Here is a 17,500-nt window from a genome sequence, read left to right on the forward strand (position 1 = left end):
AGCAGGGTATAGGGGGCTGATAATATTGTCGATGTAGCCAGAGTGGATATTGAGTCATAAATAAGCACACACACACACACACACACACACACACACACACACACACACAGTCTCTACACACATATATACGCACACATGCATAAATAAAGGTGATGGATGCCACATAAAAGCAATTAGGACGAATCATCATTGTTGGTACTTAATGCTGGAGGAAAGACCAGGGTTAGCAATATTTAAAATGACTCAACGTATATCAACTGCCAAACACACACACACACACACACACACACACACACACACACACACACAGTAAGCCCGTTCCCTGCTGTGAATGTAGAAAGCAATGAACCAAGCTTGTTTTAGTTCAAATGTACATCTTAAACAAGCCAACCTCTGGGGAATGCATGGGCGATAACAACGCTGCAGCACTGTAAATTCTTACATTATGACCAAGAGGCAATTAAGGGGGGGGGGTCATTTTACTATCCAGATTCACAGGCAAATTAGATAGTGCACTTCAAACACTGCAAACAAGGCACAAGGCAGAAATTCAGGAGTACAAAAAGGAGGAAGAATGGGAATGGAATCAGCGCCTTCAACAGCCCAATCTTTCTTCTAATCTCCTGTTTAAACACTGTTGCTACAGTGCTACATGTACAGTAGCTTTGTTTGCATTGTGATTTAATGGGTTAGCAACGTTTTCCCACGTAAACTATCATATCAGGATATTCTGACAATATGAGATGTAAAACACCTCCCTAGGGAGGTGTTCCAGGCACGTCCAGCTGGAAGGAGACCACGGGGCAGACCGAAGGCTAGGTGGAGAAATTATATCTCCACGCTGGCCTGGGAACGCCTCGGGATCCTCCAGTCAGAGCTGGCTAATGTGGCCAGCGAAAGGAATGTGTGGGGTTCCCTGCTGGAAATGCTACCTCCGTGACCCGATCCCGGATAAGCGGTTGAAGATGATGATGATGGTGAGATTTTAAAAATCAGTTTTCTGTTTATTTTGGGGGCGGGAAAAGGTTTGTGTATATTTGTTTGAACTTGTGTAAATGAAACCACATTAGAACAGACAAGCTCTTCAACAATACAGATTTGTTTCGCTTAGTTTGCCGCCCACATTCCTGCTGGGTTGGTGTGCTCCTCTGGTACAACTCCCTCCCACCTGCAGTGCCTCGACCTCGCTCTATCTGACCACCTTGCTATCCTCTTCACTGTACCTTTCCCCCTCTCTAGGCAGTGCATACACCGTACCATCATGTCCAGGAACATCAAGACAGTGAGTGCACCAGTCCTGTCCAACACAATTGCCACCCATATGGCCTCAGATCCCCCTGACACCACTGTGGATGGTCTGGTAGCTCATTTGAATGCTGCCCTATCCCTCAGCCTCGCCTCTCTCGCCCCCGCATAACCTGGACGGTTTCCTTCACCCGCCCCGCTCCCTGGTTCTCCACTGAACTTCGCACCATAAAGGCCGCCGGCCGTCGACTAGAGCAGCTCTCTAAATGAACTGGCCTCACTGTCCACCTCAAGGCCTTTAAAGACTCACTATGTGAGCTGCTCTCTCCCAGACTAAGACCCACTACAACTCCACTCTCATTGCCAACCAGCAAAACCACCCTAGGATGCTGTTTTCTACCATTAACCAGCTACTGGGTTCCCTCACTGCCCCCCACCCTTCAGGTTCCTCTGACCTCTGCTCCAAGTTCCTGGACTTCTTCCAGGCCAAAGTGGACTCTATCCACCAGCAAATTCAGGCACCTGTCCCACCACATGCATCACAGCCTCAGGGCGTTGCTCCCCCGACTGCACCCCTGCCTGAGTGCTGCCTCTTCTCCTTCTCCCCTGTGGATGCTCCCTGCGGTGCTAAGCTGGTCTCCAAGGCCAAGGCTCTCTGGACCACAGCCCTGGTCAAGGCATCCCTTCCCACCCTCTGCCCCATCATGACAGACAGTTCCCTCCAGTCTAAAATGGCCTCAGTCACTCCCATACTCAAAAACCCAGTTCTGGACCCAGATGACCTCAACAATTACCGCCCGATCTCCAACCTTCCTTTCCTCAGCAAAATCCTGGAAAGAGCAGTTGCTGCCCAACTCCACCAGCACATGTCCAACCATGAGCTCTATGAACCCCTTCAATCCGGGTTCAGAATCCATCACAGCACAGAGTGACTGACTGACTGCCCTCATCAAAATCACTAATGACCTCCTCATCGCTTCTGACTCTGGCAATATCAGTATTCTCATCCTCCTGGACCTGAGCAGCCTTTGACACAGTTTCCCACACCATTCTCCTCAACTGCTTATCTCACCAGCTGGGCCTCACTGCATGGCCCATTCTTGGTTGCAATCTTACCTCTCCAACCAGCAACAGTTTGTTTCTATCAATGATTTCAGTTCCACCCCTGCCTCAGTAAACCATGGCATGCCTCAAGGCTCTGTGCTTGGAACCCCCCCTCTCTTTACCATCTACATGCTCCCCCTTGACCAGATCATCCACCACCACGGTCTAAGTTTCCACTGTTACGCCGATGACACACAGCTGTATCTCTTGACCAAACCATCCACCCAACTCCCCCCCCAGTCCCTTGTCAACTGCCTTCATGAAAAAAACCTGGATGTCATCAAACCTTCTCAAACTCAACAGCAATAAGACCGGGCTCATGGCCGTGGCTCCCGCGGCACTGCTCAGGAAGGTTGGTTCTTCTTGACGTGGACGTGGCTGCTCCATTTCCCGATCCTCTGAAGTCCGCAACCTGGGTGACTCCACTCTCTGCTTTCACTCTCACATAAAAGCCATCACCAAATCCGCATTCTACCACCTCAAAAACATCTCCAGACTCCGGCCATCACTTACTAACTCTGTAGCTGAGACCCTCATCCACGCCTTCATCACCTCCCATCTGGATTACTGCAATGGAGTCATGTTCGGGGGACCCAGCAAAACCCTGGACAGGCTCCAATATGTGCAGAACTCAGCTGCCAGGGTTCTGACCCGCACCAAGCCAAGGCAGCACATCAGCCCCACCCTCATCCATCTCCACTGGCTCCCGGTCAAGTTCTGCATCACCTACAAAATCCTGCTCCTCACATACAAATCCCTCCATGCTCTTGCCCCCCAGTACCTATCTGACCTCCTTCACCCCTACACCCCGTCCCGGAATCTGAGGTATTCTGACACTGGTCTCCTCTCCATCCCCCACAACCTGCCTCCGAACCTTTGGGGACAGAGCCTTCAGTGTGGTGGCCCCCACCCACCCTCTGGAACGTTCTCCCAGCAGAGATCCGCAAGCCCCATCCTTGGACACTTTCAAGAACACCCTCAAAACTCACCTGTTTAACAAAGCCTTTGGCCTATTAGTCTCCTCTGTTTTCTTTGTTTGGTTTGTCATTATGTGTCACTTTATTGTAAAGCGTCCTTTGGTTCCTTGAAAGGCACTATATAAATCCAAGTTATTATTATTATTATTATTTGGGTTACAACGGTGCTGCTGCAGCTTTCCCCCAATATTTTATAAAAAAAAAAAAAAAAGAAAAATTGTTCTGATGGCAGCATTAAGGTAGGGCCCTATAGTTTCTGTGATAATAGAATCACAGAGGGAATCGAGGAATTGAGAATAATTTAAAATAAGCTATGACATAGGCCTTAAAAAAAACATGATGCTTAGTGGGGGGGGGGGTGACTTTGGCCTGCATTACACAGGGGTGAGTGTGTTTACACACACCTTGACTGTATTTACAAACAGCAAGTTAGAAAAAGTTTCATAGTCTGCCTTTACAGTCATTTCAATATTTACACAGTGATTGAAACACAGACCCCACTGCACTCAGCTGATACCTACAGGCGTCTGGTTGGCTGCCAGCTAGAAAGGGAGCAGATATAACATTCATATCATTGGGTCCTCAGCGTGGTGGAGAAGATTTTCAGTTAGTTAGTCAAATCACACATACTGTACATACTGTAAAATGTTTCAGCAGGAGCGTAGTATGCCTTTTTATCGTATAGTAAGTTATTTCCTGAAATGAAATTGTATTGTATAAATTGTATAAATGCATTTCTTTGTAGGAGGACGAAATGTAATCAACCTCCCAAAATTGATAGACATTTCAATTACCTATAAAGTACCTTCCAAAATGAAATTTTGCATTGTTCTCATATTACGATTCATCATGACAATTAATCAACTTAGAATGTCGTTAGTCAGTGGCGACCCCAATGTGTGTGTAAGCATGCATGTTTGAACATGTGTATTGTCCTCACCTCCTCCACATCGTTATCTAGAGCTATGATGGCCAGGGGAGCAGCCAAGCTGGCGTTGGTCGCTATGGTGGCTCCTACAGGTGACGCCTCACTGATGTAGCCATGGTAACTGGTCTCCAGGAAGTAGGGTGCCTGGTTGTTCTCATCCAGAACTTCAATTTGGAGGTTGGCAAACGCTGGGAGGGGGTGGCCGTTATCCTGCTCTGCCTAAAGAGAAGGGAAGAGACTGCTGATATATTCTGACTGTGATGCTTAGCGGCTACTGCCCATGCTGCTGAGAGGCTGTGTGCTAAAACACGTTCTCAAACTCAATATGGCTGTGAAATTCACTGGGGAATTTAGGAATCTATCAGCTCAGCGGGCAAACAGGTCTCCTGCACCTTGTTTGCATTTTTTCGACAATCCTACCAGAAAATGTTGTGCACAGACAGTTTAAGATCCCATTGTGACGACCCTTCAGAGCCTGGTGTTGGGGTCATTAGGCTGATTGGGTGCACCTGGGCCCGGTGTACTCATTGGGCTGGAGAAGACCTTCACACATTGGCCACATTGCCCACACTGTCATAATCTGAGATCACGTTGACTTTTCCCATTGACTATAACAGACTCAGACCTGCCGAAAACCTCCTAAGTCCGTGGAAAACCATGGGCAAAACCAACGTGACAAAATGACAGGAAGTGAGTTGAAGTTGGGTCATCTTGCTTGAGATCCCATCGTCTTTGGAAGCAGCCAAAACTCAACTCTGTGGAGTGGGCGGAGTCAAAGGTCTGGACCCAGGCAATGTTTGTGTGGTGTCATGTACCAAAAACACTCTCTATATCCATTTTTATTTCCCAGCATCTGTCCTGAGGCCGTTTCACACAGATGCGGTGTGAATGCGGAGTCGGAATGCGGAACGAAATTCCATGCGAATTTTCCGCATTGCAACCTATACACACAGGTCCGGTGCAAATTATTCGCAGTCCCACATTCATTTTCCGCAGCGGAAAAACTGTGTTCAGTGTAACCAGTAGTTAGTGTCCCTCCCGGGCTCCCTAGTCTAGTAGGACAGCACCGCCTACCCGCAAGCTACCTACTAGTTGGCTAATGTCAGACAGACAGACACAGCAGCGAGCGAGATGAGCCATGAAAAGAAACTGGAGGCAGTGAAATTTCCGTCAGCTCAAAAAACAATGAGAGGAGAAAATGGAGGCAGTAGCAGCGGACCCCAAATTTGATGCTAAACTGCTAGTTAGCACTTGGATACAAGTGGCTAACACTTCATCCATTTAACAGAAGTGACGCCTTACACGACCACTTATACCCAAACCCGACCAGCGTTAGTTTGGGGACCGAGTGACGTACTTCCTCCTTCTTTGCGGGCTATTCAAGAGGTTAATTGTCAGCTGTCGCAAGTCGCTTTTATTTGCAGATATCTGACAGTTTATGTATAAAGTTTCATATTAAAATGTGCATGATAAAAGGTGCAAATACCTTATGAAAGTGCCTTTGATAAGAGAAAGTAGGCCGCGTAGTGAGCCCCTTGCAGGCCCGGTTCTACTGGGGTGCAAAAGCATGCATTGCACCCTTATTTTAATTGTCTGCATGCATAGTTGAAAAGTAAAAAAAAAAAAAAAAAAAAACTTTTTTTTAAATAAATGCTACAGCTGCACACTTACTGTTTAAACTTGAATTATAGTTGTTGTTTTTCTTTGTTCTTTGATGTGATTTTATGGCTTTTTGGCACCTATATGTAACCTTTTAAGGTTGAGATAATTGTATTATCATTATATGGTCTAGGGGTGCACCGATCAATCGGCACGCAATCTGTATCGGCCGATTTTGACCTCAAATATGTGATCTGCTGCTACAGATATTTCTTTATTGTCGCCGATTGCATAGCCGATCATGCTGCACGTGAGAAACATGAGGCAGCCCATTTTCATGTCTTCAATGTCTATCGTTTAACTTTCATATTGTGCTCTAACGTTTATATCATTGTGTTGCAAAGCACACGCTTTGCTTTCGTCAGTGTACTCACCTCCACACACCACACCAGACTGTCAACACACCCCTTGCCTCTTTGAATCACACAAATCAGCTGGTGATTAGAGCAGACTCAGCAGAGAGAAGTTACCTCCAGTCCTCCCGCCTACCGAGGCATTTGCATGCTGTTAAGTCCGTGTTTGATCCATATTTGCGTGTATCCTCCTAACGTTAATAGCTCCGGTTAGCTTTAGCCGCTTTAGCTTAATCGATAAAATAGTTAACTTGGGTCGAAGTTATTTTTCTTGTGTAACAGGGAAATCCCGGAAAATGGAGTATTTTTGTTGAGTGAACTGAACTGCATTGAACTGGTAACATGGAAATCCCGAAGTGGAATGATTTTTGTTCTTTTATAAACTGAACTGAGGGAACTGGACTACTACTAGCCATTTAGTTCAACACAGTCTTGTGCTCCAATTATCTCACACACAAAAAATCATGTTGGCGGTTTCCTTTAGCCTACAAAATATAAAATATTGATGTAGAAAAAAAAAAGAAAATGTGCTGCACTTTCAATTTGATGCATGAAATGTAGGCCTATATGTAAAATGGAAACTGTTCTATAATAGACTGCTATAGCTGCTTACAAAATAAATAAATAAATAAATAAATATATATATATATATATATATATATATATATATATATATATCGGTGATCGGTAATCGGTGATCGGTCGATGATCGGTTGGGCAGATATTTCTCATAGGTGATCGGCAATCGGTGATCGGTGGCAAAAAAGGTGATCGGTGCACCCCTAATATGGTCCAAATATTTCAGTAAAGCACTTGAAACACTTTAAATATTCTTGCTTGGGTGGTATCATTCTACTTGAAATGATGGTCAAATGCATTATTTTTAGTAAAATAACATGTCAAATATTTCGGGCGGCCGGCCACCCGAGTGGGCCCGGCCTTTGGCCGGGCATCTGCACCCCTTCCTATCTAGGATGCACCCCTAGTCATCTTGTTCTGGAACCGGCCCTGGCCGCTTGGGCGACGGTACCACAGAAGAAGAATATACCATGAAGAAGAAAGGCCCTGCAAAACTAGCCCAGGCTACTGCAAAACTACGCTAGCAGCATAGACGTTCAGAGAGGACTGGTCGCATTTGGGGATTTCAGCTTGCAGCTTTTTCACCAGCAATAAGGTCATTTCCCAGACTCTGGTAAGGAAAAGCCTGTAGTGAATGATTAAAACAAGATCTCTCTGTCTGTAACTCAAGTGAGCTCCTATCACCTAGCTACCTAACTAGATACTTGATTAATTAGGTAACTCATTTTAATATAGGTGGATGAAAAATAACTTGTTTCAGACGTCCTCATGCTTGAAGGTAGCATTGCACGCTACAGGTCACACTGGTACTGTTTCCATTGAATATAGAAGATTTTTTCTGACCAAGATTGATCAAGTTGAATCCCAAAGCATTTGGCAATAAATGTGTATAAAACAGCATGGCTGGGGGCTGTTTTCTCTAACGTTATACTACTTTTATAATCCAGAAAGGTCGAGGATTCACAGGCTAATGTGAACACTTTTAATTTGAAGGCGAAAAAGGGAAATGGTACATATGAACTGATAGAATTGACAGATCAGTGTCAATTCAATCTACGATCAGACCATTTCCCCTTTCCACCTTCAAATTAAAAGCGTAAAACCCAGCTAACGAAAACGCTACAAATGAAATGGGAAGTAATGACAGCTTATTATTTAATAAAGCACAATTAAAACGAACTCCACTGACACTTGAAGGTTTGCAATGCTGCTATCATCCTGGCTGTGTAGTCCTGCTTTTGGACGGGTGGGGCGAGTTCTCTAACGTTTAAACCTTAGTTATATTAGCAACCTAACTAGCCAGCTGCTGTCCAGAACACCGCCAGGTAAGATGCTTCCTACTATTGTTCAAAAGTGACTTTCCTGACACTGTACAAACATCTGACTGCACTACATTTAAGTAAAGGCTGACGTTATTGACTATCCTAGAATAAAAACGATAAGAAAGTGACAGATGTTTGTTATTTAGCCAACGTTGTTTCACTTTTTTCTGATGCAGTCGGCTTTGTGGGCGTCGCCACTAGGGGCTCGCTCGGGCTCGCTCCGTTCTTCTTCGTCGTTTTGGAAGGGGCGCAAGGTATTATGGGATACCCTAACCCACCAAAGTGTGCATGGTATGGTTCCTCGAAAATTATCCATAACCAGGTACCTAGAAAGGTTGCAAATTCAGTGAACTTATGTATCAAACTGGTTTCAGACAGCCTAATTACAACTTCTTACCTAGAAATGCCACCTATATTGCTCGTTCACTTGAGAATCAGACAGGCCCGATGTCTCCAGAAAGAGAAGAAGTTTCACTTGTGTTCTCAGCCATTAAACCGAGTTGAAACAGCATGTGATCATTTGTAGCAGCAGTTGAAACAGAATTTTGATAGAATATTGTCAAAAAAGTGGTTGGGTTTGGCGTCGGTGATGGTACAACAGTGGTTTACAACATTAGCAAGTACATGTAGGAATTTGTGACATAACAGCTACATTACCATCTTTAGTGAATCCCAGTTGCTGGGCGATCTGAAGATCTATTGTCCTTGTTTTCGGTGTTGATCGTCAACGTCATATAAAATAAAATTGGATGTTGAGAAACCAAATTGATGAGCCGGGTTTGGCAAGAGTAGTGGAGGTATGACATCAGCTGTAAACAAAGGATTTCATTGGTCAAACGTATTTTCCGCAGGCGTTTCCGTGCAGACGTCAATGTCCATCCGGAAAAATAAAATGCCGCACGAATGTTGGGCCGCGGTGTGCAAGCTTCAATTACAACTAATTGAATTTCTTTTTTTGCGAATGTCCATGCCGATTATTCGCACGGAAATCCGCACCGGTGTGAAACAGCCTTAAGCCTTCCAAAACATTTTCCTTCTTTAAAAGAAGTAATAAAATATTCGAAATCTCCCTCTCTCCCTCCCCTCCTCTCTCCCTCTCTCTCCCTCCCCCGCTCTGTCCCTCTCTCCCTATCTCTCCTTCTCTCTCTGTGAGATTCCAGCAGGTTTACTACCCTCCATTGATTTGGTTTCATGACTAATGCAGTACCTTATCACCAACAAAATGTACTGGATTTAAACACACACACACACACACACACACACACACACACACACACACACACACACACACACACACACACACACACACACACACACACACACACACACACACACACACACCCATACAGCACACCACTAGCCAATGCTTTACACAAGCTCCCCCACACAGAACACCATTAGCCAATGCTTTACAATTACTGCCATTTCAAATGCTCAGGGTAGACTGCATTTATTTGGCAGAAACATGCTTGTCTTTATTTAAAGTCCAGGCTTTGAGCAATATCTTGGGGTGTGGGCTTCAGACAATACACATATAAAACATTCACTGCATAGTGAGTGAAGCGGGGGTACTGTACACTGCACAGTAGGGGTGTCACGATACACTCAGTTCACGATACGATACGTATCACGATACTGGGTTCACGATAACGATACGATACGATACGATTTTAACAATATTTTTTTAAACTTGAATAATGACGATATATGACTGGAAAAGTAGTATTTTATTTGAAATGCACAAATACAAAACATGCTGTTGTGGGAAATTGTTATTACAATAACAACTAGAAAAAACATGAGATTGGAGATAAGGCTTATCTTGAAATAGAATGAGTTACACCGTCACTTAGATTTACTTTGAACTAAAAGGTTTCTCAGCAGTATAAATTCTCATTATGCATCTTCAGTTTTTCTTCAAACTCAAACAACAAGACTTTTCTTAGTCTATTTTTTATGCATCTTCAGTTTTTCCTGTCAAGTAGGAACAGTTTTGCCAGAAACTCAATTGAATGGTTTCTCTCCTGTATAACTTCTCATGTGTCTCTTCAGAGACTTGTTCAACTGAACTACTTTCCACACATTGAACTTCAACAAACAAAGACGTTTCTTTGTCTACTTTTGAAAAAAAAAAAAAATTTTTTTTTTTTTTTTTTTTTTTTCACGATATGAGATTTCATCTCAACGATACATATCGTGACGTTTTACTATCGCGAAATTTCGTGGGACGATATATTGTGACACCCCTACTGCACAGTGAGTGAGGCGGATCAACCTGGATCCAATATCAAAAACTTGTTGTTCAGATTAGTTGCTTAGACATAAAAAGGTAGGAAAAATAGTGGAATTCTCTTTTAATGTGCGACTCCATTCATCCTCACCTTAATGACCAGGTCCTCACCTTAATGACCAGGTCGAATCTGTGGAAGAGTTCTCTATCGATGGGCTTTAGCAGCAGAAGCTCTGCTGTGCTTCTGTTCAGGCTGAAATACTCTGCATAGGATGCTGGTTTACCTGGGCAAGAAGGCAGGCAGAGACACACAAACAGTAAGAACAGAGCAAGGAGAAAACAAGGAAAATTGAGCCATTGGTGGGACAGAGAAGGAGAGATGACCATAATTGGTTTTAGAATCAATATAGGTTTGTCCAGTCAGTGTGTGTGTGTGTGTGTGTGTTTGAGAAAGCGAGAGAGAGAGAGAGAGAGAGAGAGAGAGAGAGAGAGAGAGACAGAGAGAGAGAGAGAGAGAGCAAAAGCATGGCTAATGCTCCCAGGTTTCTCATCTCAGCTCTCCACAGGTGGGGATGCTACCCTTCGCACACGCACACGCACACGCACACGCACACGCACACACACACACACACGCACACGCACACACACACACACACACACACACACACACACACACAGGCCTAACCTGGAGGAACCGTGGTGTTCTGGAATGCTGCATTGCACTGTGGGGAAATCATGTGGTGAGAGGAGAGGCCACACAGGCACAAGTGCACAATCACATTACTCAAGTCTGCATTTCTGTGTGTGAGTGAGAGTGTGTGTGTATGAGTGTGTGTGTGAGAGTGTGTGTGTGCGTGTGTGTGTGCGAGTGCGTGTGCGTGCACACACTCGCACACTTTATAGCTAGCACTGATCTGATTGGCTCCCACAGAGGGATGTTGCATTCCAAGGCAACATCATGGTTCCTCCTGTTTGTGCTCACATGCGTGTTTGTGTGTGTTTGTGTGTGTTTGTGCTCACACGCGTGTTTGTGTGTGTTCTTTCCACATGTTCAAGAATGTATGTTTCAGGGTCGAGGAACAATACTTACAAAGATAAACTAGACACAAAAGCATTTTGACATTTTCAATGCTCCATTATAACGGTCCGCTCTTTCAAATATTTTGTCAGTTTGTTCTCCAAAGCATGCACAAAATCATGAAGCATTTGTTCTGTTACCAGTGTTTCTCATAGGAATAAAAAAACAACAACATCTGCTACGCTTAAGCTGGCCGATGAGGTCGATTAGAGCCAAAACACATGGCCTTTTAATTCAACCTTTGTCATCTGTACATCAACAACAGTTATTTCCCCCCCATTACTTTGGTTTTATTAATTTTTGATTCATGGACCTTGGAGGTGGTGTGAGCTTGCAAGTTGCAACAGATGTTTGCCCTTTGTACCACTCTCTCTCATTAACCTATTCAGATGGGAAAGTTTTACAGGTGGGGTGGAGGTAATGTAATCATTACTAGAGGAGCATGTCTGTAACTTTACTTTGTCTATTTCTTTTATTTACACCAACAGCAGTAACAATTATAGCCTGCAAAAGAAAAAAAATCCACATGTCCATATTGGGATCCCTAAGGTTGTTGTCGGCCACACACATTGTGGCCCTATTCAGCCCTATTCAGCAAATCCTTTCTGAATAAGGCTATACATGTGGGAAATTACATTTGATGCTTCCTACAGTAGCCAGATAGACTATGGGCCCTATCTTCCCAGTGGCCTTAGGCGCAAAAACTGGCGTTAAACGCAAAAAAACGTGCCTTGCGCCTGCCTCGGGAAGATATACACATGGTTTTAGGCCCCGAAATGCGCTTTACGGCGAAGAGGCGTGGCGCAGTGACAAAATAGGCCAGAATGGGCGTTTCGGCCTTAAATACCGGCCTAACGATATCTTCCCCCCTGGCATTAATTTAGCACTTAGCGCTTTTCAAAACCAGGCCTTATTCAGTGCGCCGCGGATCTTACTGTGCGTATTTACGCACAGCTCTCCTTTGCCATCTCACACTCTCTCCCCCTCTCTCTCTCTCTCACTCCCTCTCTCTCGCCTGTCAGACAGGCACAAAGACCAATGGAGAAAAGTTGTTATATCGTAGTTTTGAGCCCCTGTCATTCAGAGGCTGTTGAGTCACATGTGAAATCTCCCAGCATGCATTGAGGCTAATACATTTCGAGAAGAAATTCAACCAAATCAGCCTAAATTGCCTAAAGTGGTAGATAGAAATAATGTTTCTGTTCACACAACATGCAATTCTCGAACATTTCAATATTGGCCAAAATAAAACATAGAAATCCAAACACAACCCTATGTGAAACATATATGTAATCCAGGTGGAGGTGGTATATATGTCCCTCGCAGATTTAACGTGATTTAGATGAGTGACAGCCGTGAACACGGTTCTACTGTGATGTCCTACTGTGATCTCTGCTCCAACAAGACTTGGCTTACTTCACATTTACTTTTACAATAAAAACACATTTATGCAATGACTTTACGTAATGTAGGCTATATTTATGTGCATCATCTGCAGCACTGGAGAAGAAAAGGTAGAGAAAACGATATCATTCTAATCTGGACAAACTTTCACCAATCTAATCTCATCATGACATAGGCCACATAGGGATAGGCTATATTTTTCTAGCCAATGCAATGTTTAGAACATTCTTTTCACTTTGATCTTGCTATAGTGTAGCGTATTTACATGCTTGCAGTATTTAAACTGCAGTGAGATTGGTTTGAGAAGCATAATAATATGGAATAATATATATGGAGACAGACAGGGACGAAAGGGAGGGGGGAAGCTCAGAGTGCTTGGCTTTTCTGACTGGACTGGATCGCTCCGTGGAATTGGAGCTTAAAAGGGAAGCTTGTGATTTGTTTACTGCACTTCTCCAATGAGCAGATTGTGCATACTTTTACGCTTAAAAGGCGTGGTTATAATGCTTAAGGCCGCCTGTAGCGCCGACACCAAAATATCGAGTGCGCTGGTCCACACCCACTAATCTGCGCTGCGCCTGGCACTAAGCACAGTTTTTAGGCCGTTGCAACGATAGAGGCCTATGCCTCCAGTGATGACGTGGAGTCCCAAAATGTATTTACCAAAACACAGGTGATGCACTGACTTCTCTGATGTCTTCAAGTTCATTTTCGCCATGCTTCACATTCACACCTTTGGAGCGGCTCAGTACAACCACAGTGTTTGACTGGAGAAGGCAATTCACTATTTCCCCAAACACATTTTCCCAGCCAGTCCAGGGATTGGAGCCAGCGACTTTCCAGTCAGCCTCTCCGTTGTGGAACTAACCTAGGACCAAGGTCAGTGAAGAACAACATCCCACCAACAAGGGGGCATGGTGGCTTAGTACTACTGCTGTCGCCTCACAGCAAGAAGGGCCTGGGTTCAATTCCCGCCTGGGACACTGTGGGCGCTGAAGTTGGAATTATGCTTCCCGCATCGGCGAGGACCACGAGTGTCGGTGCGGAAAAGTGACGTCAAAGCCACGCCCCTCCGCAAGGCTGCTGTGCGGACGGTTTTCACCTGGCCGTACACACCGCGAATTTTGTAACTATGCGGACGCGGCTGGGCGGACAAAGTGGAGTTTTCAAGACTCCTGCTCACTTCCGTGAGCAGAAACCCGCACAGAGTATAAAAGCTCCACACGTTTTCTCCTCAGGATTCCGTGTCTCTCATTTCTGTGTGACCGGGCCAAACGTCAAGCATATTCCCAGCTTGAGGGTGTGTCCCCATTCCCATGTCCTCAGTGCCTACGGCCCGGGTTGGGTCGTCAAAAAGGGCCTTTCTGTGTGGAGTTTGCATGTGCTCCCCATGGGGTTTCCTGCAGATAGGAAACCCCCGCTAAAAAAATGCAAACAAAAAACATCCCACCAACACCTAGGTGGGATATCAAAAGAAGGCTACATGTTTCTATCCCAACCAATACATTCAGGCGGTGTCTCGTCATAGACACATGGTCAATGGGTCAGCATGGGGGAAATCCTACCGTTCACCCCATTCAGCATAGTTAGCATTCACCTGCTAGCCCAGCCCAGGCAGACAGGATCGGGGATTCAACCCCCGACAGAAAATGCACATCTGAACAGCCTGCTGTACCTGCTCTTGAATCCCCGCAGTAGAGCCACAGCACCTTCCGCTGGTGACAATGATACCGGAAGTAACATTCTGTGGGCGTTCCCACACAGACCGACTGTATCTATCGGAACAGGATATGATTTGAACCTACCAACGAGGATGGAGTATAGAATCCCTGGCCTGTCAGAAGGAGGCTGGATGTTTCTGTCTTGGTCCACAGCCTGGATTGGCGGAGTCACATTAACTGGATTCACCTTCAGCTGAACATACAACAATATATCATAAATTAGAAAACATCACAATGCTACAATGGAACAGAACCAAAACTAGGCCTGGGCAATACATCACTATTTCTCTATCAATAATTTCAATAGAATCATAATGTAATGACACAATGATACTGATTTATCGTGATGTGCAATTCACAGCTTTTAGAGGTCCTCTTTCACCTTTACAAGACATGCTTTGAACAGGGCATAATCCCATCAGTATGGTACAAGTCCATTATTAAACCTGTCCCAAAGTCATCAAAGAATGATCCTAGAATACCTCTTAATTATAAGGGCATCAGCCTTCTTAGTACAGCTTATAAAGTATATTCTAATGTTTTGATCAATCAATCAATCAATCAATCAATCAATCAATCAATCAATCAATCAATCAATCAAATTCTGGTCATATACACTCAGTCTCAACTATTATTAGAAGTAGAATCGCTATAGGTAAATCCACTTTTGCATGTTTTGTCGACTTTCAAAAGTCGTTTGACTGGATAAACAGAGACTTGCTGGCCTTTAAACTTGTGAAAGCAGGGGTGGATGGTAGATTCTATAAAGCTATTCAGACCTTGTACAGTTGCCCTGTTGCTTGTGTTGAGATCAATGATATGTCTACAGGACGGTTTGACACACCTTTTTGAGTTAAACAAGGCAACGTACTTTCTCCTACTCTATTTGCTTTATTATTTAGCTAATTTAGGTATATGCTTAGATGATATTATTTTGGGTATTTTATTATACACGGACAATATAATTTTACTGGGTTTCTCTGAGTCTGACCTACAGTTAAATATAGTTAATCTGTGGTGTTATAAATGGCGACTAGCAATAAACCAGAGTAAAACACAAATAATGCATTTCAGAAAGAAATGGAAATAAGTACAAAAACAATTAATTTAGGTTCCGTTACTTTAATTCAATTCAATTCAATTCAAAAAACTTTATTAGTCCCGCAAGGGGCAATTTAAGGCATGAATACTGCAAACAAGCTGTACTTTGTACACATCCAAAAACAATACAAAAAACAAGACAATAAATACAATAAATGGCACTGATAAAGCAAGATCCCTGATTACAATGTATCCAACACCACAAAGGAATATAGATGTCAGATCAATACAAATTAAATTCAGTCAATACAATCCAAGTGCATATTATACTTGTTCAAGGGTTCAAATCAAAAGGTCAAGGTGCAGACTTAGTCTAGATAAACTGACCATTTCTTGTACTGTGGCTGTTCACCAGTCGAATGGCCTCTGGAACAAAACCAAACTTCCTTCTGTTTGTTTTGCAGGCAGGCTGTCTAAAGCGCTTTCCTGATGGCATTAAATCAAAACAGACATGAAGGACATGTGTGGAGTCATTGATTATCTTGTGCGCTTTCTTGAGCACTTGTGCACTATTAAACTGTACTAGGGATCTTTGTGTTTTGCCTATAATTTTAGAGCTAAGGTTGACAACACCTTGTCAAAGAGTTCTTGTCTTTTTGACAGAGGGATGAAAACCAGCAGATAAATGAAAATGTTAAAATACTTTCAATAAAGGAAGAATAAAACGTGGCCAGAATTCTCTGGTCGACTCCAAAGGAGTTTAGTTTACGAAGACAGTACAGACGCTGATGAGCCTTTTTTACAACAATATCTGTATTGTCACTGAATTTAGAATATGTTGGTGCCTGTAAATATTTGGGTTTATTTTTTGATGAATTTATGACTTATGAGGCTGGAATTGAGTGCCTTGCCGACTCTGCCGGGAGTCGATGAGTTTTTAACAAAATGAAAGTCTGTAAGGATCTTGGTTATTCTACATACAGTATACCCAACTGTTGGAGGCGTGTCTTTCCTATATTGAACTAAGGGGTGTGGGGTCTAAAATAATCAAAAACTGTAGACATCATACAGAACAGAGCTACCCAATGCTTCCTGAGGGTCCATATATTTGCTCCAATTCCAGCTATCCAGGGAGATATGGGATGGGTACCAGGGTCTGTTCGACGAACATGTGAAATGGTCGGACTATGGAATCGTCTAGTCAAAATGGCTGAGGTTAGAATAAATAAAAATATATTTTCGTGGGGCAAAACACACAATTCTCTATGGGCCAAGGAGCTCTGCTCTATCTTTGAGGAGGTTGATATGTTGTATATCTACAGGAACAATTTGTGCTGTAATGTAAACCATATCAAACACAAGCTTCTATTGAAATGTGAAGAAAAATGAACTGTATGTTACGTCTGGTTTACCAAGAAGCCAAAGATCCGTGGTTGCACAGCTGAGAGCTGGTATTCTTCCTCTGGCCTTTGAGGTTGGACGATTCAAAAATATTCCAGAGGAGAAGCGATTATGTGAGCTGTGTGATTTGAGGGAAGTCCCATTTTCTTTTATACTGCACAACTTATGATGAGCTAATGTATTGTTCCATGAACTCCTTCAACAAAACCCTGAAATATTCTGGTGGTCAGATGACCAAAAACTAGAATGTTGTTTAATTAATGTTGATGCATTTAAGTGTGCTAATTTAAAAGTGTGGAAAAGAAGACAAGATATATTATTAAATTAACATTTGTGTTTTTCATGTTCTAATCCTCCAGTCACACTCAAACTAAGAGCTCTACTCTAGTCATGGATGGGCCTATATACTGAATGTAAAGGATGTCTCAGTAATCTTTTCATTCTTTGATGCTGTGGTT

The 17,500-nt window shown here is 43.5% G+C and overlaps 1 protein-coding gene across 1 annotated transcript in view; it reads right to left on the bottom strand.

Moving 5' to 3' along the window:
• Positions 1-17,500, bottom strand: part of LOC310775758 (protocadherin-15-like) — a gene marked incomplete at both ends in the record, with an annotated part of 239,416 nt that overhangs the window by 151,652 nt on the left and 70,264 nt on the right. The window contains 3 exons of the mRNA XM_083635894.1: positions 4,267-4,473; positions 10,569-10,681; positions 14,685-14,793. Of these exons, the coding sequence (XP_083492020.1) occupies positions 4,267-4,473; positions 10,569-10,681; positions 14,685-14,793 (429 nt within the window). The remainder of the gene's footprint in view (positions 1-4,266; positions 4,474-10,568; positions 10,682-14,684; positions 14,794-17,500) is intronic.

The sequence above is a fragment of the Poromitra crassiceps genome (genome assembly GCF_964638095.1).
Source record: "Poromitra crassiceps genome assembly, chromosome: 4".
Lineage (NCBI taxonomy): Eukaryota > Metazoa > Chordata > Actinopteri > Beryciformes > Melamphaidae > Poromitra > Poromitra crassiceps.